At 39.7% G+C, this 22,365-nt stretch overlaps 1 protein-coding gene across 1 annotated transcript in view; it reads left to right on the forward strand.

The window, feature by feature from the left end:
• The window catches only part of RELN (reelin), a 305,627-nt gene that overhangs the window by 180,975 nt on the left and 102,287 nt on the right, over nucleotides 1-22,365 (forward strand). Inside the window, exons 12-17 of the mRNA XM_009328375.1 lie at nucleotides 7,734-7,879; nucleotides 12,189-12,340; nucleotides 15,265-15,377; nucleotides 17,087-17,295; nucleotides 19,400-19,528; nucleotides 20,678-20,787. Of these exons, the coding sequence (XP_009326650.1) occupies nucleotides 7,734-7,879; nucleotides 12,189-12,340; nucleotides 15,265-15,377; nucleotides 17,087-17,295; nucleotides 19,400-19,528; nucleotides 20,678-20,787 (859 nt within the window). The remainder of the gene's footprint in view (nucleotides 1-7,733; nucleotides 7,880-12,188; nucleotides 12,341-15,264; nucleotides 15,378-17,086; nucleotides 17,296-19,399; nucleotides 19,529-20,677; nucleotides 20,788-22,365) is intronic.

The raw sequence follows: 22,365 nt of genomic DNA on the forward strand, positions 1-22,365 counted from the left end.
GGGTCTGGAGAACAAGTCTTATGAGGAGCGGCTGAGGGAACTGGGACTGTTTAGCCTGGAGAAAAGGAGGCTGAGGGGAGACCTCATCGCTCTCTACAACTCCCTGAAAGGAGGCTGTAGCGAGGTGGGTGTCGGTCTCTTCTCCCAAGTAACTAGCGATAGGACGAGAGGAGATGGCCTCAAGTTGCGCCAGGGGAGGTTTAGATTGGACATGAGGAAAAATTTCTTTACTGAAAGAGTGGTTAAACATTGGAACAGGCTGCCCAGGGAAGTGGTTGAGTCACCATCCCCGGAGGTATTTAAAAGACGTGTAGATGAGGCACTTGGGGACATGGTTTAGCGGACATGGTGGTGTTGGGTCGACGGTTGGACTCGATGATCTTAGAGGTCTTTTCCAACCTTAATGATTCTATGATTCTATGATTCTCACTCTAATTTTACAGTGGTGTAAATACACATCATTACTTTCAGAAGAACAGTTGAGGTTTAATCATGCTTACTGCAGAGTGCTAGAAACATCAATAGTTCCCAATAACACAGAGGAATAGTTCGGTTCATGCCAGTTAAATGAATCATTAAGGAAATTGGTCATCGCCAGAATGACCAGTGTTGTGCAAACATCATGAAATGTCCTAGAAAATTAAGAACTATATGAATCATACGTATCACTCATAAACAAGCAAAGTGTTTTGAGCACTAGCCTTTGAATAACAGTTTATAATCGGAAATGATGAGTGAAAACATACTTTATAAACTGTTTGTTACTACGTCACAGGACAAGTTTCATCCCATTGTTTTGGAAAGGGAAGGTGCACTATAACCCTCTGTGCACCTGGCCTGCTTGTGTAGCCAAGGTTTTCGTTCTGTAACCTACATTAAATGATGTAAAAATGTAGCATGTGGGAAAGATTAAAGCCCTGTTTATCTCATGGGAAAGTACTCTAACCACATTGTGGTTTTTCTTTTGGTCAAAGAAGGGACTTCAGGCTAGAAACATTAACAGCCAAATCCACAGAATTTAGAATTTAGAATCTTTCCTAAATTCTGTCATCATACCTTTGCTGGCTAAGATATTGCCTACAGAGTATGATTTTATCAAGACTGAATCTATCCTTGTACCTGCTATCATGTCAAAATCTAAAAATTTTTAAAACCTGCGTGACTCATTCCCAGAAAGGCACAATATCTAATTTATGGCTCCATTGACAATGCTGCTTTAATTAATTTTCTTCATCTTTTTTCTTGTTCCTCTGCTTCTCATATCTCATCTGTTTGCATTGCCTAGATTTTAATTAAAAAAACCTCTCCTCTCTAAGGAGCAATCTGAAGTGGCAAAAATAATCCCTTAAAATATTACAGTCATTAAAAAATTGGCTGCGGTCAAAGCCATGCATTTTCAATTTGCCGACAAACGATATTTTCGTTTCCTTTTAAAGTACGTTTTGTATCTGAATAGCATACACCAGCCAGCCTGGCTATCAGAGATGCTCCTCCAGCTGGGTGGGCTGCGTGACAACTCCTTAATGGGGGAAATTGATGGCCCTCTGCTCGTGTAGAGGTGAAGGCATACTGGGCAGATTTCTTTCCATCTGCCGTCAGCCCTTTGCAAGCTGGCACTGCCCAAATGCCCAACGCATTCATTCCAATGCAAGAAATGTCGCCAAAAAATAAATTGTGAGGCTACAGCTGTCTGCAAGAATCATCGGGGCCATTAGGCCCAGGAGAGATAATATGAAGAGGTGCATCAGTGTTCGTCGCTGATAAAAACCTAATTAAATGATGGTAAAGATGACTGTGGATACTTTAAAGGCACAGAGGTGAACAACATTTTCATGGAAGTGTGGGGACGAACCTCGGGAAGATGATATGCAGCACCTCAGCCAAAAATCTGTTACACTGAGGAATTTCACACTAGTGTTTCCTGTTGATGCTTCTCCGAATGGCACAGTTGTATCATTTAGTTCCCCTCTGTTCTGTTCTCCGAGTAAAGAAATCCCATACTGTAAAGCCAAGAGGTATTTATTGATTCACAAGTTTGACTTGAACAACTGGGACAGAGGCTGGTTTGGATGAAATTCAGTGCTTCTGTTTTCATTATCAATCTTTGTCTTTTGAGCTTCCAAAAATCTTCAGGGCTGTGTCCTTAGCTGCAACCGTGGCATAGGCTGATCTGGTTGACACTTGTGCTACTTCACATGGCAGGGTGAATGGGAGACCTCCAAAGGTCCCTCCCAGCCAAGAGGTCATGCTGAGGGTAGCAGATGTCTCCTTATGTGGTGCTCTCATGCAAGTCTTTAAAAATATGGAGATTGTTCAAGCATGCTACCTGATGTAGGATCCCAGGTCTTACTTGGGGCCCTTAAGCCATTTAGATGCTATGGGAAGTTGTTCAGTATTTATTTATGAAAACATAAATAGGTCCAGTTGGAAAGTACCTGTTTCACCAAATCTGATTTTGCTGCTTTTGCTGACCGATGGTTTTGAGCAGTCCTAATTGAAACCCTTCTGCACCTCAGACTATCAAGAGGCTTTCCTAAAAGCACCTACCAAAAAAAGGTGAAAGTTGTAGGTAGAAGATGTCAAATGTAAGGAGTATAGAGTAGGATAAAGAGAGTGACAAACTGTTGACAAAAGTTTGATTTTGAAACCATGCACTACTCTCTCCCATAGTCTGTATCTTCAAGTTACCAGCTAATGCCCTCATAATGTACGACAGAAAACTCACCTGAATTAATAAGACTTGCTGGCTCTCATAGACAACTTGGCTAAGAACTGTACTCATAGACTAGAAATATTCATAGATAACAGCAATTTTAGTGTGAAAATTATTTTTTGTAGTAGTGGTACCATTGTAGTACCAAAGAGCCCTGAGCAAAGAACATACCACTGCTGCCTCTTCAGGCGCAAACTAAGAAGATAGCCTGTGTCCCAGGAAATTGCCATCCAATTATAGAACAGGAGATAAGCTGGGGCTGGGGACATGTGAGAGTAAAAGGAAATGTTGCAAGAGGGGAGAGTGCTTATCTGGTAACCTGGTAAGCAGTGCATTCTTCAGTGTAATCATTGACAAGGCTTGTTGAGGAAAGCACTAAAGAAGTGTCTGAAGGACATCATCTTGTGGGGAATTTGCCAAGCGTGGTGAGCAGAATGGGCGAGGGCATGCAAGTTAGGTCAGCTCACCAGCAGACGTAGTGGCAAGCATCGGCAGTCAAGGAAAAGTGAGCAATGAGATGGTGCATATGGGAGATGGTGGAGGCAGGTGAGGATGAGCTATGCAGGGCCTTGAAAGTAGGGAAAAAGCAGTAATACCATAACTATCCAGTAGACAAACTTTAGAAACACAGAAAATTCAGAGTGAAGATTAGATTGAAAGCAAATCCAAGCATGCTGAGATACGGGAATGCATCCAGCCAATTTTCATTTTGCCCTATTCATGCAAAGCAATAGCTTAACAATTGCAGCTAGTGAATAATAGTATTGGTAGTGCCAGATTAAATTAAACTGTTTTTTTCCCCTTGGGATGACCACAGTCCCTGAACAGAACTTGGCTTCTTTCCGTTTGGCAACAGGCAGGGGTTGTTTATTTAGGAATACAACAGTTTACTTATGGCAGGCTGGTAGTCCCACTCCAGTTGCAAACAATGGGAAATAGCTACTGTTGTGAAGTGGCTCCATTCAAGTGCCTGCAAGTGTCCTATGTTCTATTATGTAGGTGATTTGGGAGAAAACTTTGTTTAATTAGGGTTATATCAGACTTGTCAAAGGATTTATTCTCTAAATTAATTTTTCCTCACAAATTAGTTAACTTTTCAGTGTTGTAATTTGTGCAAGGACACACTACATGTTCCACATGCTTTTAATCCCCTTTAAATAAAATTAAACTCTGCTTTAGTTCTGGACCTACAGCTGATGCTTCCATGGTAAATGGAAGAGAAATATCCTACGAATTGCTGTCATTTGGCCTTTTTATTTACAAAATTTGCACAGCAAGCTAATTTGTCCTTATCTTATAAATCATTTAAGTGTAAATAAAGATGAAACAGAGAACAAATTTAATCTGGAATTCATAAGAGAGAACTCTACATCTACATAGAGACATCTGCAGTATCTCCAGTTTAGGGAGAACTTAACCCAGTTAGTTTCAAAACACAGTACATGTTCATTCCACATTTTTAATCACTTTAGAATGACAAAAAAAAAAAAAAAAAAAAAAAGACCTGTAAAATTCAGTCCTTAAATACTGGAAGTATATAGACTACCACTGCAAGTGTAAAGCCTTTAATTTGGGAAAGAGGCAACACAGTATGTAAATTGTAGTTCAGCTTTTCGTTTCTTGGATTCAAATTCTGGGCTGAACCCAAGAGAAAATTAGTCTGATGGTTTCAATTCAGTCTCTAATCTGTTCAAGCCCTATTAGAAAACCACAAAATAATCCAACACAGTCAGCAGCCTCCTGGATGTAGAACAAGACTGACAAGGTAGTTGGGGGTGATGCCGGTGAGGAACCATCTCCTGTGGAGATTCTTTTGCTCCTGGAAAATTTGGCTGAGTGCTCTTTGAGGTTATTCACCCCTCAGCAGCCCACTGGATAAAAAAAAAAAAGCAGTAAAAGCAGCGACAGATAGCGACTGCTTGGAAAAATGAAAAAAAGAAAAGGAAGCTAAGTGTGAACTGGGGGTGATGATTATACGGGCGAGGGAAATGTGGCAGGTGAGAGAGGAGGAGATCATGAGCAGAGGAGCCCTGGCCTTTGCTGGGGCAGCACGGCTCATACAAATGGGGCTCGTCCTCATCCGCTTCTCCCATAGGCATCCAGGGTCCCGAATGGTGGCACTGGGGCAAAAATATACCAGAAAATGATGGCCCTCCCTCAGAGCTTCTTTAAAAGCCGTACCTGTGTTTTGAGCATCTTTCTTACTCTTTTTAAAGGTAATGAGCTTCTATTACTGGTTTCATAGGTATGTAGAATAACAGAAGGAGCTAAACCCCAGTGTGAACCTAACGTCTACATAGCTGTTTCACATGAGATTCAAAGCTAACATGAGCCATACGTTGCGTGGTTCACTAACACATAAAATATGCATAAAATACATATTCATACATACTGTGTAGCTGTGTATAAAAGCATAAAGATAGTTTTATAGAACTAATGAAACAAATGATGCTTCCGAGCTTTCATAAAGGGTTCGTCATACACCACTGTATAAATAATTACTTATTCACCCCTTTGCCAAACTGCCCACTTCTTTATCTTGACAACCTAAATGGAAACTCCATGAGATGTACTTCAGTAAATATTCTGTTAGACAGCAGAAGGACATACAATCATTAAATGATAATGGGGTTGTATCTGTTTTGTATTTATTTTAATAGGTAGCTTTCATCAGGCAAGAGATTACTAATTACATACACTACTATCAAGTATATACTTACGTATAACTTAGCACCTGAGAAATAAGGCTTATAAAGGATTTTCCAAAGCTTGTATGCAATTGTAATAACTAGCTCAGTAAGATCTATTTGTCTATTTGTTTCCTAAGAGCTGAAGGGTTACGTACAAATTTGAATTAAGTTTTAGCCTGCATACTTATTTTTAGTGTATTTACTTGACTGCCTGCAGATAATAGGAGTTTTGTGGCAGACATTGACAGACAAAGGATACTTCATTTCTGTTCAGCAAATGAAGAAAATTCTGAAAAGCAAGAAGCAAAATAAACAAATTATTCTTAAAACTCTGTTAGCAATACCTGTGAGCATGAAGGATAAAATCAGCAAACCAAAGCCATTTCTCAGTCAATTATAAATAACTGCATAGTACAAACAGTGTTTTTCAAAAAGAAGTAAAATAAAAAACTGTTTCATTAATTTCTGCAAGTTATAAAATATTTTATGTGTAAATTATTCTGCCTTTTCAGTGGCAGCAGCTACATATGTGGTGCACTGTGTGTATGGTGCATTAACAGACCAAGGAGACTTGTGACAAAATCTATCTAATTTCTGTGATAAATTATCAACACTTCAGAATCTTTCTATTGCTTTGACCTTTCTTTGGAAGAAAAACACTTTAACAGCAATTTGTTTATTTTAGAAGTTGAAACAGTCTTTACATTTTTATAGTGTGTTTATTTCTTTAAGTGATATTTAGTCAGTGTTAATAAACATAGAGCTGTCGTCATTCAACTATAGACCAAAAAGTCTCTATACAAAAATCAGACTTCAAGTACTCAGATTTTTTTCTAACAATATGTAGGCACCTCTAGAAACGTAGTCACAAATTACATTCCTAACTATAAATTAATTGCTAAGTTATTGGCAACCATACTTAAAAAAATCAACAAAATAATTTCAATTATACCTTTTTTTGCATTTATAAATGAAGGAAAAGTTATAGAATCTGACAAAATGTGTTATTTTGTACTTTGCTTATAAAATCCCATAGACAAAGATGTAGTGGGCAGTTTTAATTTCTTGCCACATCTTTCTCTTTGTTAAAAATGTGATTATTAACTTATGTGGCAGTACCATGACATTTTAAATGCAGAAGAGATGATTGTCATACTTTCCCTCGGCACATTATGAAGGGGTTCAGAGGCAAGAGGACACTGCATAGACGATACTGAAAAGATCAATACAGTTTGGCATTATTGTATCTCTTTTTCAGATGTTGAACTGTGGTAAGAATGCAGAATTATTCTAATTAATCATTTCTTATTTCAGCTTTCACTTTTAATGCAACCAAGATTTCCCCCCAAAAAAGTCTTTGAGCTATTTATTACTTCTATCAGCATTTGTTTTAATACAAACAATTCAATAAAATGCCAAGTTCTCAGTTTGCATTAGGGCCAGGTAGATCTTCTTTAGAAGCTTACAGTATCTGCTTCAGCCACACAGATTTTGCAGACTTTTACCATTTTATCAGACACACAAGAGGGCAAAATTAGGATGTGAAAAAGAAGAAAATCTGTACTGTAACCCCCATGTGCTCCTCACAGACAGCTTCTTCCAGGTTGATATGTCTGAAGACTCGTGGTAGTTGGTGCACATTGGGGCAGACGTGTGGCTTCATTTGATGCTGCTGAGGTGATATATACAGAAATGCAATAGGAAAAGCAGACACGTTGGGTGTGAGGGCAGCCTCAGGACCCCTGAGACTGCTGTATCACAAGACCTAGCTGCCTATAGAGCTATTTGTTATGCTATTTGAATTAAATATAGCAAACAGCCTTTTCACTCGTACACTTCAGGTCCAAAGTTTACTGTATGGCAATGCATAGCAATTTTAAACGCAAACACCTCTGCTGGCAAAAATTCAGGCATGGAAATCTGATGTGTTTCACAGCATGAAACTCTTATGTCGACAAAATATCCATAGCAATATTTGATATACTACTAAAGTTATTTGTACACACAGTTGTGTATGTGCCAGACATAATGGCAATACTTTAAAATAGAAATAAACACCCAAAGATATGGTACATCTCTTTTCCATGCAAACACAGTTTTACAACGGTCTGAAGTGCATTTGTAGGGAAGTAGGTACGAGATTAGGATGCAATCATCATTGGAGATGGGCCAAGAAAGATAAAAGATGACCATCCATTTTTTATTTTTATTTTGTTTCAGGTGTCGGTGAGTCATTAGATAATGTACAGCTCGCTCTGAGCTCTGACGGTGCGTGAGCAGAACAACTGCCCTTGCAAATCTGATGTAACGTCACCTCCTTTTGTCCACAGCATAGCTGCCAGTCGGATGGAAACTCCATCTACTTCCATGGGACAGAAGGCAGCGAGTTCAATTTCGCCACAACCCGGGACGTGGACCTCTCCACGGAGGATGCCCAGGAGCAGTGGGCAGAAGAGTTTGAGAGCCAGCCTAAAGGGTGAGTGCCTCTCACCTGCACAGGGCCCTACGCAGGCATGCAGCACCACTCCAGGGATCAGGAAACTGGATAAACAGAGCATTGCATTTTGTCTTTGCTGTGTAGTCAGGGAAGATTGTGACTAGGATAAATAGCAATACAGTAAATAACAAGTGATTGTAGATTTAGGAAGGAACAAGTCCGGAAAGCCCAGGAGGAGCAGTCTGTCTCCAGACCATTCTGTCACCAAAGCTTTTAATTAAAAAAGTTGTGCTTGTAAGTTATATAGTCATTCTGAAGAAACACGTGATGTTGATCTGTTTTTTCATTCTGTCACACCTGAGTGTTCTTAACAAGCTCATATCCATATGAAATCAAATTCCTTGAGAAATTCATCCCCCTCTGGATCTCTGCTGTGAGCCACGCTTTGCCATGAGAGAGCTCCTGCTTGTGCAGAAGCCTGTAGGTGCCGGAGGAGGAGGAGGTGGAGGCAGGACAGCTGAAGCATCAGCCTGCTCTCACCTTCCAGCACCAAGAGCACGGCCATGCCTGCCGTCCCAGAGCTGAGGATCTGGCTGATAATTTACTATTTTTACTTTAAATATATATAGGGATTCAAAGAGTACCTGTAAAGCCAGATCCAGCAGGGACTGCTGCAAGGGCAAAGAAAGTAAAGAAACCATCTAGGACAGCAAAATTACCACTCTTACCAGAACATGAGTGAGCTTTGAAAAAAAAAGTATCCTCGCAAAGAAGTATCATTTTATATACCTCAGTCTATAAATTCTGACAAAAAGAAATTCACCAACAATGTGGTCTTGATTCTTTTTTATTAAAAAAAATAATTTGATTAGTTGCTGTAACCCCAGGGCAACGAGAAACCTACATTGTTAATTTATGGGTCTCTACTGAATGTTGATTTTAACCTACAAAGCGCTTCAGATCATTAGCAGCTGATTCAAATGCTGCCTATGCTGTGCTGAAGGTAAAGAGCACCTTTTAAGAAATACATGCTAATGTGCCCTGTGGACATGTGGTTTATTTGGGGCTTACAGAAAAAATATTCACTGTGAACTCTGTCCCAGTTTGAATAATCAACCCATGGCATAGCGGGTGCTGTTTCAGACAAAGGAAAGAAAATGAGTACATGTGTGTTGTGTGTTAGGTGACCGTGTGGGATACATTTGAGATGTTCTCTTAGTCTCTTTTCCATCTTGAAAAAACAGGATGGGAATGTTACCTAGGGACACCTGCCCTGTCTGTAGGTCCTGTCTCTGCTGGATCCTACCTCTGCTCTGGAGGCCAGACCCCTCATCGTCAACTGTTCTAATCAGGACACCTCCTTCTTAGACAATGAGTAAACTCATAAAAGATAATTACAGCAGCAAATGCTGCAGTGAGTAGAAATATGGAAATAAAATGCTTATGCCATACCCTGGTTAGCACATGCACAATTTCTTCAGAATTAGGAATGTTACATTTTCACTGTCACACAAAGTCTAACTCCAGTCCGCAGGTGCTACTGCTCCCAGCTGGGAGCGAGGCAGGGTGCAGCCAGCAGATGCATTTTGCACTCCTGTGCTGCGTGCAGTTCCAGGAACCGGGTCCTGATCTGCCCCTCCTGCATGTAAAATCTTGGTGGTGTGGCAGCCTGCTCTAGCTGGGGGTAACTTTGTTTTCCAAGGCACTAAGCAGCCAGCCCAAGTCCTCACAACCTTTTCTTTATTTTTTCTTTATTTTTTTGCTTTTCAAATTTTATTCTGTATTAGAAACTTCCTTCTTTGAATCGTTGCTATAAGAATGGAGGTTTAAATTGCATGCAGCTGTGAATACACACTGAACTCGGGTGATGTTATGGACTACATCCCCATCGTATAAAATTGTCACCACCACTGTCCCTCTTTTCAACATTTCTGTGGGGCTTTGCTTTGGGAATTGTACACAACTGCAAATAGATGAGCTTCCTTATTTCCTTCTTAGAGAAATGTTTTTTAATGTTATTTGAACTACATTTGAAATATTGTTTTACTATATTTTACTATTTAAATATATATTTAAATAGTCACAGAGACACTTTATACCTGAGACAGAGCTTGCAGGAAGTTCTCAGGCTCCCCTTTGTAACACCAGCTGGAGCCTGTCAGCTCTCAAAGCAAAGGCAAAAGCATCCCTCGTAAGGGAGAGCAAAAGGAAGCTCCCATGTGGGGATCACCACCACCTTCCTCTGCGGCAAATGCTCTCGGAGGTGAGACATCTGAAGGAGTTCAACAGTGAGGGCAGAGGAGCTTAGCATTGTTTTTAATAAGCAGTTGACTGGTATTTTTTGCATGTCCCACCTAAAGCAGTAGGCTACATGGATAGGGGTTGCTGTTAGCACCACGTGTCCTCCCACTGTCATTCTGTTCCTCTTTAATTGCATAAGTTAGGGCCTGATCTTAAAAGTGGACAGATCTTCACATCAGGCTGCCTCTGACCTCTTTAGCTTTGCAGCTTTGGACCTCTGTGTCAAGCAGATCTAATTGAGATCCATATATCATTCTATCATCTGTTTTGTAAAGAATAATTTCAAGAGTCATGTGAGGGATAAATGAATCCAAATGTAATGTTTAATCAAGAATGTTTACATCTCTGTCATGCCATCACCCAGGTTCCTTCTCCATTTATCCTTACAGACAGTGTTCCGATGTATTTTTATAAAAATATCAGTTCTTTAATGTTGTAGAACTTTCTGGTTTTCATTTCTAATGCTGCCTAAAAGGAGAGGATACCTGGAAACATCCATGGTCTGCATCACTCATGACCCCAAGCTGTTTTGTGGGTCACTACGGAGAGTGTTTTAATTGAGCTAAATAGAGCATACAAAAGATCAATGGAGCACGGTGAGATTTTGTTGTGTAAGTTAAAGTAGGCGCAACTGTTTAACTCAGTACTTGCCTTCAGCCCAAGAGACCCATTTTCAAAATTGTATTTTGATTATATTGCATATTACTTTTAAAAAGTCTGCATAACTAAAATGCTTCCCTCAGAATTAGGGTTAGGTTAAATTGTGCTTCCATTAACATATTCATATTTATATCAAAAAAGCTTTTCAGTGATGCCAAGCTCGCTAATTCCTGTGTAAATGACTGACAGTTTTAAAGCAGGATTTCCAAACAGGCACATTGCTGGTCTGTCACAGCTTAGGTCAATAGGGAAACTGGCAGCTTTTAAGAAGATCTTAGAAATAAATTTTGAAATAGTTTGAATGGTTAAACTGATAAATAGACTATTAAGTTCTTGAAATGACAGTTTTTGAAATTGTCATATGGCACAATCACTGCTAGAGATTGTTTCTGCTGAAAGTGGACAGGAAAAGGCTCTGCCTTCGCACAAAGGTTTCCGAACTTCAATGTTTTCTCATTCATCCTGAATCATGCTAGCTAGGTAAATGACTGGATTATCAGGGTTTAGTGATTCTAAATAATTTCATTGCTTTATCCATTGCTTTATCAGCCTTACATTTTTAAAATGCTTTATTATGAATTAATTAAGATTTCAACATGAATAATAATGTATCAGACCAAAATAATGTACGAGTTTTCAAGTTTCTAATCTTTCAAAATATTTTAATTGCATTTTGAAGAAACCAATGCTTTCATGATGAAAACATATTTTCAATAAAAAATATTTAATTGAAAATTCTGCAACAGCTCTTTTAATTATCACTGAATAAAAATAAGAAAATGTTGCACAGAAAAACTGAGAAAGATTGTATCATCACGTATTAAAAACACAGCAGTCTTTTTTCTAACTCTGTTCATGTGTTAGTTAAAAACTAATGTTAGTTAAATGCTCAAAAAGATGAAAAGAGAACATTTTCAGCTACTACCTACATATTTACTAACTGTATAACAGATATGGTGGATATGTTGCTTTTCAAGTTTCATTGATCTATAAACCTTAGATTATATGAAATGAAACAGAACAGAATTATATTTTAAACATTTTTATGCCAGAAAAATAATGAAGATGATAGAACAACACAACACTAAATATTTGGTAATAGCATTCATTAAAAGTCTCATTTTTTTAGTAATTCATGCTTTTCTGCCAATTTATTTAAAATATTTACATTTACTTTGCTTTATTTGAGTCAACTGAGTTTAAAAACTAGTATTGAATAGGCAAGTAATGTCATAGGAATCATATTTGAAACACTGCATTTTGTTTTCCTCTGTAAGAGCAGCAGCAGCTACTTTTGTATGTACAAATGAACTCCTAGAACATGTTTTGTATGAGTTTATCGGTAACATGGCTCTGTACATTCTCCGCCCACTGTTGACCTCTCTAGGTGGGACATTTTTGGAGCCGTCATTGGTACTGAATGTGGGACACTGGAATCTGGCTCAGCTATGGTATTTCTCAGAGATGGCGAAAGAAAAATATGCACTCCATACATGGACACTACAGGTTATGGGAACTTAAGATTTTATTTCAGTATGGGTGAGTATATATTCTTAATGTAATACAATATGTGGAGCATGTGAGATTTAAATTGCACAGTGTGCATAGAACTATTTTAAATACTCCTCAGAAGAGGATAGCTCTGATTTGTGACTGTGATACCCATGAGGATGTAAGACTGACCACTCTCAGTCAGACCAAGTGTCCATCCTTCTGGATGCCCACACAGATGTACAAACATGGTGAACACATAAATAGGCCTCCCAGAAATATTCTCCCAGGTAGCACTGACCTGCAGATGAAAATCTTTCTGAACCAGACAGGGCATTCTGGGTTCAGTAGCCCTTGGGCGTTTCTTCCATGGATTTATCCAGCCATTTTTTTGACTGATATAAACATGTAGCTCCAGGTTAAAACAGCTTAATATGGAAGTTACATGAAGGTGTGCCCATGTAAGGTCAGTGTCTAAACTTCCTTTATAGTTAGAGGAGGTGTGGTCAGTACTGTTACTGGAAAAACCCATTCAGCTCACCATGAGATATCTGTGCTAGACCAGCTGAGCAGCTCCCTGGGCTCCACTGACTGCATGGGTTGGATCTCCCTTGATCTAAAGGAAGCTTAAGCACCTGGTGCACACACAGGTGTGGGTTCACTCTTGTTCAGTCCTCAGGCAAGATTCATTACACAAGCACAGGTTGTTGTTGCCACTTGAGGTGTCCAAGCATATCTGAGATATCAGCACAGGACTATCAGGTATAACCCAGGGTTTGTGGGAGAGGCACAGCCTTCCGGAGTAGCAGGTAGGTCAGGCAGGTCCCTCTACAGTGTCTAAAATGATCCTTGGTACTAGTTTTTATCAACTGAACCTGCCTGTTGTGCCCACAAGACCCTCTAGCCACTCCATAGTTAAACAATTCTTCACGTGAAGAAGTATCTTGTCTTGTACCTTCTAATTTCATTCGATGCCCCTTACTTCTTATATTAGAAGAGATGGTCATATCTTTGTCATCCTCACCACACCATAGAGGATTTTACAGGTACGTGTCATATCCTCCCACAGTCATATCCATGTGGACCCTGGTTTTAATCCATCAGAGTGAACAGAGTTGCACCCAAGGATGAGATAGGAGTAGCACAGAGGTGGGACAGACTTACCTAGCTCAACCCACAGAATAGTTTCTGCTCAAAAGCTCTTATTATATTCATAAACATTTTCCTCTGCTAATGTATTGGCCCAGGGTGAGATTCACACAGGGTGTGCTATAGTGTGCTACAGTCTTGGAGGAGGTATGGCCTACATGTGGCATCCCTAGTGAAAAGCACAGATGTGGTGTTAGCATCATCTGCGGACCTTCCCTGCTGGGACAAAGTGCAACCTGAGTGGTTTACCCGGGCTAAGAAGGCAGCCAAGAACAAACCTGTCCTGCCACTTCCCCTCCCCACTGTTGTTGTCAGTGCAACTGCATTAGTTCGGTGTTGCAACAGACTAAAATCCCTATGAACATGGTGGTTATCACTCAGTACCTCACAGTGTTTTTCCAGAACTTTTATTTTGCACATAAAGGAAATTGCATGAGGCTATTCTCTCAACACCAGGTTTAGAGGAGGTGAGGGGTTTTGCTTAAAAGTAGAGAATAATAGAATAATAAAGGAGGAAGCAGAGACTAAACTTGTGACCTCCACAAGCAAACTTCTGAATCAACAAGAAAAAAGCCCCTTTATTTAATGAGTGGAAGACCTCATGTTGTTGTCCTGAATTGTTGCACATCTCCTCTATGTTACATGAATTACCAATAAAGCACAGGAAAAAGAGGATGCTTTTTCCCAGTTCTTCCAAGCATTACAACACCTGCAAGAGAAACAGGAAAGAAATTTGCTCAACCTTCTGAACTTAGGGGAGAAGTTGTCAGCACATGCAGGCACAGAGAATAGTGGGATAACGCTTAAAAAATGTATTCTGTACGTACTTGTAAATTAAATGAATAATAGTTTAAACATTCAGGCAAGCAGAGGATTTGAAAGGACACATGGATGTTCCTTATTACAGTATAATACACGTCAAAGATGCACATCTTATCCAGCTCTCTGGTCTGCTTTGCCTATTCCATTCCAAGAACTGGCCATCTGTAGTGAAAATAGCACAGAAAGTGTTTCATATATGCAACCTTTCTACTTTACAGACTTTTCAAACAAGCTTCCTCATCCTGGTTTTTTCTGTTTTGTTTTGGTTTTTTTCAAATACCTGCAATACCCATAGTGTACAGGGAAATGATGTTTCCTGTTTCAATTACAGATACTTTGTTTTAAAAACTTTTTTCCAGAACGCCAAACTAGTGTGATGATATCCATCTCATAACTATAATGCAGAGCTTAATGCTCAAATTTGCCAATACGTCTGCTCTCTCGGAACAATAGTCTCCATCCATCCCTTTTAGGATATGATGTAGATAGTAGAAGCAGCAGCACAACAAAAAAGGTACACAGCAGTCTTCCTCGTTTCCTACTAAAAGCAAATTCTCAGCTGCCAAACTATCAGCTGAGGAGTATTTAAGAGGTCCTCGCATACTATGTGTGTGGCTGCACAGAGTGTGAGTACTAAATAACAGTTTACTGATGAGAACTCAAAAAGCAGAGCATTTCTCTGTAAATAGAATTTAAACTATACAGATAGCAGTATTGCTTTGGGCACAGCATTTTTTATTAAAATTGTTTTGATAAGCTGATTAAGAGAGTTACTTGAGGTTTTCATAATTGTCAACCCCCTTGATCTCTAGCATGGTGTATCTGATCAAATAGTTCTTATACATTGTGTCCTTAGGGCTGGTGTTCTTTTGTTTCATATCCTAAGTTAAATAGCATCTGGTTGTAATTATTTTTGTAATTACAGCTGTGTAATATGATTCCACTTTCCAATAGCAAGGGCTTCAATTAATTTTTTTCTCCCTCAAATATGTGTTGTACAGGGGGAACTTGTGATTCTGGAGAATCCCATGAATATGATGTCATACTTTATGCCAAGATTGAAGGCAGGAGGGAGCACATACCTCTTGATACCTTGACCTATGCTGCTTACAAGGTAAATCGTCTTAAACAAAGTAGGTGGATGGGATGAATAGATCAATCTATTTTTAAGCCATCACAACAATGTTGTATGTCGCATTCCACAGGGGCAGTCAAACATGATCTTCCCAAGCACATAAATCACGTGCAGATCTCTCAATGATACGGTGCCTTTGTGACACAGCTCTACAGTTATTGCTGATTACTCCACCCCAGAGCAGGACTGTGGCATTGGCTAGTGCTAGGATAACAGGCATATGGGCAACGGGCAAAAATTTTCAGCCATCAGCTGAAAACTTTGGTGATAATGCCTCCTCACAAATAATTACTCCTGTCTCCAGTCAAGCTCCTGCTAGCCACGGTTTGATACTCAGGAGTTACGTCCTGAGAGGGTCAGTCATGGTGAGATCAGTGGCTGGGAGAAGAGTGACTGGGAGATGCCTGGATGTCTTTCCTGCGCCTGGTGCAGGAAATTTCACATTTTACACTTTTTATTTCCATTTTAAATACAGTTGTGTGCCCTCTGTGATGTGGGTATGAACTCAGTCATAGGATATGTTTGCTGGCAGTGTGCGCAGGCAGCTTCTCCTCTGCCGTTAATGCAGCTTCCTTCCAACCACATCCACCACCCAGGCAGGACAATAAGGACCTCAAGCTTGCTGTCAGGATCCTTCCTGTCTAGGGCAAGGAAGCACTTAGACCACATCTACCCTGAGCAACCCAGCCCTGAGGTGTCCTTACTCTGCTGTTGTAAAAATGATAGCAAAAATTGACACGTAATACATATGTATGTGGATGCGCTAGAGATTGAAATGCAGTATGCTTATACAGTATGTAGGAAATTTGGTGGTAAAGATGCAGCTATTTCAAGCACAGGTCTGTGTGCATTTTCACTGTAACTCTAGCATTCAGAGAGCAAATGTTTACAGTAGGGTTTGGTCTGGGTTTGGTTGAGTCACTTGCATTGTTTCATTGTGCGTGGCTTCCCTCCTCGCCTGTTTCTGTGTGAAAGATGGGGTAGAACTTTTTTAAAACTAAGGAAACTGTAATTGTAAAATAATAAAAAATTAATTGGGGAACTCGGGGAGAGATAGGATCTGAAATTACACTGACTTCATTGTGGAGGTTTTTTTTAAAACAAGCAGTTTGAAAGCTGACATCCTCTTTTGACATAATAAAGGTCTAATTACGTTGCTTTAGGACAAAGGCTAAGCTTTGTAAAGCAGTGCTTTCATTTGTTTCCACAACATAACATCCTCCCTACATACATACGCCTGTGAACTCATGCTGTTGCTCCATTCTCACGTATTCAGACTAGACATGCCACTACCCTGCGTTTGCTTGTCTGAGCTGAAAGGCTGCAGGACAAATATCATCTTCCATTAGCAACTAAGCACTGACAAAATAAACTAGTATTTTTCAGAACACAGAAGGTACAGTCTTTTCTACAGTGTCTTTACAACCAAACAAACTGATCCCACTAAGGTGGTAAGCAGCACTGGTATCCAGAGTGTTAATAGTTATGCACGTAGTAAAAAATGGTTTTATTTGGGATCCTCTGTGGAAAAAGGTGACTAAAAAAAGTTAACAGAAATGAAGCAAGGAGAGAGAAAAGTACATGTTTGGTTCAGCACATTTGGAGTTGCTTTTCTATTTTGAATAGTACCTTGTGACCTTTTTTAATATTATTTGTTTTATTTAAACGTGATTTAATTTCTTTTAAAGGTTCCATCTTTGGTTTCTGTTGTCATTAGTCCGGACCTGCAGACTCCGGCAACCAAGTTTTGCCTGAAGCAAAAGAGTCACCAAGGCCACAACAGGAATGTCTGGGCTGTGGATTACTTCCACGTCCTTCCAGTGCTCCCTTCCACGGTGACACACATGATCCAATTTTCCATCAATTTGGGTTGTGGAACTTATCAACCTGGTAACAGGTACAACAGGCGAGATTTCTCTTTTGATTATCAGCTTTCTAGCATATTTTGGTTTATAGCATCTATATGAGTATTTGGATTTTTTTTTTCTCAGAAAGAACAAAGCCAATTAATAATGACAAATGTAAGCTGCTCAAAAGCTAATGTTTCTCCTGATCTCCACAGACCCAGGTTTATATACCTCATCTGCAATAAGGAGTTTATTAAATAGCTTTCCAGGTCAAAACTTGCTTTTCTTAGTCCGTTATTCTGAAATATGTTCATGATTTCAGAGCGACTTTTGCTCATTTCTAATGGATATGAGATTTACCTCTTAATACTGTGTAAGGGGGAAAGTATTAAAAGCAGCGGCAGAAACCTGCCCTACTGACCTCCCAGAGATTACTGATGCCACAAGCATATCTAATACTTGTAAGACTGGTGATAAATGGCCCTGATCTTGACGACAATCAGTATGAGGACCTCACTGCCTGTACACTGAGCACAGAACTCTTCTGCTGGCTTCACTTCATTGGGACGTTCAACATTATTTTTTCTATGGAGTTAAGGGGGAGGGAAAGGGAAAGCAGGGAGTCATTAGCTGCTCCATATTTTGTAGAATATTAAAAATGTTGGTTGGAAGGGACTTTCACAGGTCATCTAGTGAAACCTACTGCTGCAGGTGGGATCGTTACCAGCCCAGGTCAGGTCAGCCACAGCTTTGCCTATCCATGACTTGAAAATTTCCACGGATGGGCATTGTGCTACCTCTCTGGGTGACCTGCTCAAGTGAAAAAGTGTTTCCTACTGTCCAGTCCAAAACGCTGAAGCCATGTCTTTATGGCTATTGCCCTTTCTACTGTGCCTTTCTCAGCCAGTACTGAGGAGAGTCTGGCTCTGCTTCCCTTGTGAGTGTCCTCTGCACCATCACAGGCTGCTGTAGCTCACCTCTCCTCACCAGGCTGAGCAAGCCAGCTCCCCAGCCCCTCCTAGCTTGGTGCTCGAGGCCACAGACATCTTGGTCATCCTCTGCTCCACCTCTCCAGTTTCTTAACATTCTTCTTCAAATAGGGGATCCAAAACCAAACTGTCCGTTGTCCCTCTTTCCTGATGTACATGTGAGACTGTTTTGAAAGCTTTTTGAAAACTGAACTTGTCAATGAATTTTTGGGAGAATGCGTTTAATAACTCATTGTCATAGACTCAGTGGATGGTCTCATGGAGTTTCCAGTTCTCTAATGTCACTATCTGTGCATGGATGGTTTGGTTTACTGCTAGTCAATGAAATCAGAGAACAGCAGCCTTTTTCCTGGCAAATCTAGAGGGTTTGCATAGGGTTATGTCCCTATGACTCACAAAATTCACCACTGATTGCTCCAGGCTCTGTGAGGTGGGAGAAAGCCTCCAAAGACCACTATGGCTGGGCAGCGCAGAGGCTCCCATGGTCCTGGGGGCTCTGCCTGCTATGGGGGCTCTCTGAAGAGTGCCCTTCCCCAGGTCCCCTCCACCCTCTGCAGTCCTCAGTGGTGGCTGGCCATTTTCACTGTTCCATAGTGCTTTTCTGATCTCCATTTAGGCACAATGGGTTGAGGAGGCAGATGACTGAGGAGTCCAATGAAGTTAATATTCGTCAGCAATGGAAGGGAAGAGCCAGCCAGTGCATGAATAACTAGTGGTCTTTTACTATGTTCTGAAGATGTAATGGTTAGCAGCTGGTGGTTATAAGCGTCCTGTGCTCACATGATGCTGTCTAGCTCTGATGAATCCAAGTTTTCTCCTCGTTATTTTTGAAACCATTTCTAGCTGAAATTTAAGAGTAACATCAGCTCATTTAACAGCAGCAGCATAAAAACACTAGCTAGATGGTGGCCAAAAAGGACTAGGTGTTTAGACAATCCTCAGTCTATAGGATACCCTTTTGTTTTAAAACACTCAGATTTGTTTCATGTTTGTGTTTTCAGGATTTTTTATATTCAAACTCTGTTTAAAATGATTTCATGTTTCAACATCATTTATTAGGAATAGCAGATTTGGTGGTTTCTCAGTGTTGGTACTTCTACATTCATATCTATGCCAGGTAGGCTCACGATGTCTTTCTCCTTTCTTTCCTTCGCTGTGTTATCAGCGTCAGCTTGGAGTTTTCAACCAACCATGGTCGCTCTTGGTCCCTGCTCCACACCGAGTGTTTGCCTGAGATATGTGCTGGGCCTCACCTCCCCCACAGCACCGTCTATGCCTCTGAAAATTACAGCGGGTGAGAGTGTTCTCTGCAAAGCTAACTGAGATGCAAGATCAGAGAAGTGAATTATAGGTGACAGAAGAAAGCAGCAAAGCACGCAACCCCATCTCATCTTTCATTTTTTACTAGCTGAGGACAGCAAGGAAGGAGTGTTTTGGTCTCCCTGGCTGCCCAGTAATGAAATCTGAAATACAGGGGGCTGCTTCTGTGGTATAATATCATTTTTCTGATGCTAAAGATAAATTACAAAAAAAAACTGTGGACAGCATGCTGGTAATTAAAAGAAAAGTTATACCTCATCAAAGCCACAAAAGTTTTCTTCTTAGTCAGAGGAAACATCAGTCAAAGCCATATTTATATCCTCAGACACCTTTACTCACTTGGAATCCCAATACTGGGTTACAATGAAGCACATCCTCTGTACTTCTGCAGATGGCGATGGTTGTTAGTGTCACTTTCTTATATCAACCCTTCTCTTTATTTTCGGTACTGTTCTGACCATAAAATGAACTGTGACATCTTGTTGCATAGTGCAAATCCCATGACTCTGTATGCCTCTGTATCCCAACTTCCACAGACACTTCAGAGCAGCGGGTATGACCATGAGAAGAGAGTGTAGTTGAAGCATTGCTATGATCTGGTGACCCTCATTTCTGTTCATTTTCATAGGAACCTTTACCCCCGGTGTGTGGGGGAAGTGTAGCTGCTCTGGATGACATGAGAATGATGGCCCAGACCACAGCAGGCCAAATCCTCTGTGCCCCTCTTCTTACCCCCAAAGGTTTCCACCAAACAGAGCTCAGTCATACTGAAAGGTTTAATGCAGTATGCAATTTAGAGATATTCACTGTGATGGAAGCGTTGCTATAGTGAAGCAGGTTAAGATCTTTGCTGACTTCATGCATTCATACAGGGAAAAAAAGGGCTGGGTTTTATAATGGAATAATTAACATTCAGATATTGTATAAAAATATCATGGGCCAAGTTCTTTTTTATTCATTTATATTTTCAAAAGCTGCAGTAACTTCACTGCTTAATTTGAGCAGATTTTAGAATTAAAAATTCTCACAAAGCTTCCAGTATAAGTAAATACATCTGCAAAACATACAGTTGCCTAACACTTATCAGTGTAAAATGTTAGTATTTGTGTTATATGTATTTCAGGTGGAACCGAATAACTATTCCCCTTCCCAATGCGGCGTTAACAAGTGACACCAGGATTCGATGGAGACAAACAGGACCAATCCTTGGAAATATGTGGGCAATCGATAATAGTTAGTATTCTTATCCATGATCATGATACATCAGAAGAGTAAATTTTTATATGCTCCTTCAAGTAGAGGTATTTTCCAGAATCACAGGTCGAAGGATTTCAGTTTGTTAAATTCCTTTTCTTCATATCTGCACTTGGTGACAAGTGCATTCTGAAGCTAGAGGGGAATTCTGTCATTTGAAAAGACAATGGCCTAGTAGATTACCCTTTTTTTTTTTCTTTTAATTGAATGCTTTCCAGGAAAAGATATTGGTGGCAAGGGCTTAATATAACTTTTCCCCTGACTGCTTAGTCCTAATTACATAAATAGGTACTACACTGCACTATTAAGGACATGTACTGCGCCAGCCTAAGCAACAGTTACAGCATCTGGGACATATTTTTCCTTCTGGACATAGAAGACCTTCATAAAGCAATGCTGCTACCGAACACTGACAAAACTTTTACATTGTTTACAATATCTTCAGGGGGAAAGTACCATCTGTTTCAAGGAACTATTCTTCTTTTAGGAAATTGTTTTTCACCTCCTGTTCTTTAAATGGCTATGAAGAACTGGGAGGAGCTTATATTGACTCATATAATTATAAAACTTAGTGCGGAGGATAACCAGGGCCTGTCTTGAAAGGAAATACTTTAAAGCACAGAAAAAATATTTAGGAACACAGGGTAAAATAGATACATGTTATGAAATATAGAAATAAGTATGATTGAAAGGGCTAACTATGGGAAGGTGCAAAATTTTTAACTTTGCTCATTCGCCTTAGATGTTTTGGGACTAAGTAAACTACATCCGAAATTTGTTGTGTTAGATTTGTGAAGTATGTTATTTAAAGATTTATGGTGATGTTCAATAGCCTGTGAAATTTTGTAGTGATTCCTAGTAAGGTTTGATATGGAGCCTGGGAATGGTAAATAGTTACATTTTGCAAAATTCTTAAAATAGATTACTGCCTAGTTTTGAAAAGAAAATTCTTAAAGCTCCCTTGATAATATAATGCTACAAATGAAAGTTTTTCACAAAAAGTAATGAAAATTGTTCTTTTAATCACATTAATGAGAAGTAGCATCGTTTTGACATTCTGGATAGAGTATTCATGCTTGTCTTTAGAGATGATGATTTACATCAGAAAGAAAGTAAAATGAAGGGAAAATTTAGGTATATATACATAAGAAGATGTCTGTGAGTATCTGCAAAGAAGAGTTGCTACCTAACAAAATGCAGACTGTAAGTGTTGGAGATGCTTACAGAAGTTCACAGAAATAAGAGCAAGATAAAATGAATGCAAGGATCCAAATTCTTTACAACAGAACAAAACAACAAGATTTTGAAAATTAATGGACAATTCCTATATCTGCACTACCTTTGCTTGTACACCTAAATACAATTTCATCAGAGGATGCTGCATGTTCCACTCCGTACGATCTCAAAAGCAATTTTAACAACCATCTGCCTAAAAACTGCCTATTCTGAAATTTGTTTGAGGTGTAGAACCGTGACATGGGAATCAAGTCTTAAAGATGAACATGTTTATGAGGTTTTGCATGCCTCCTTTGTTAGATACTAGTGGAACTGAAGCTG

The sequence above is a fragment of the Pygoscelis adeliae genome, unplaced genomic scaffold (assembly GCF_000699105.1).
Source record: "Pygoscelis adeliae isolate BGI_AS28 unplaced genomic scaffold, ASM69910v1 Scaffold267, whole genome shotgun sequence".
Lineage (NCBI taxonomy): Eukaryota > Metazoa > Chordata > Aves > Sphenisciformes > Spheniscidae > Pygoscelis > Pygoscelis adeliae.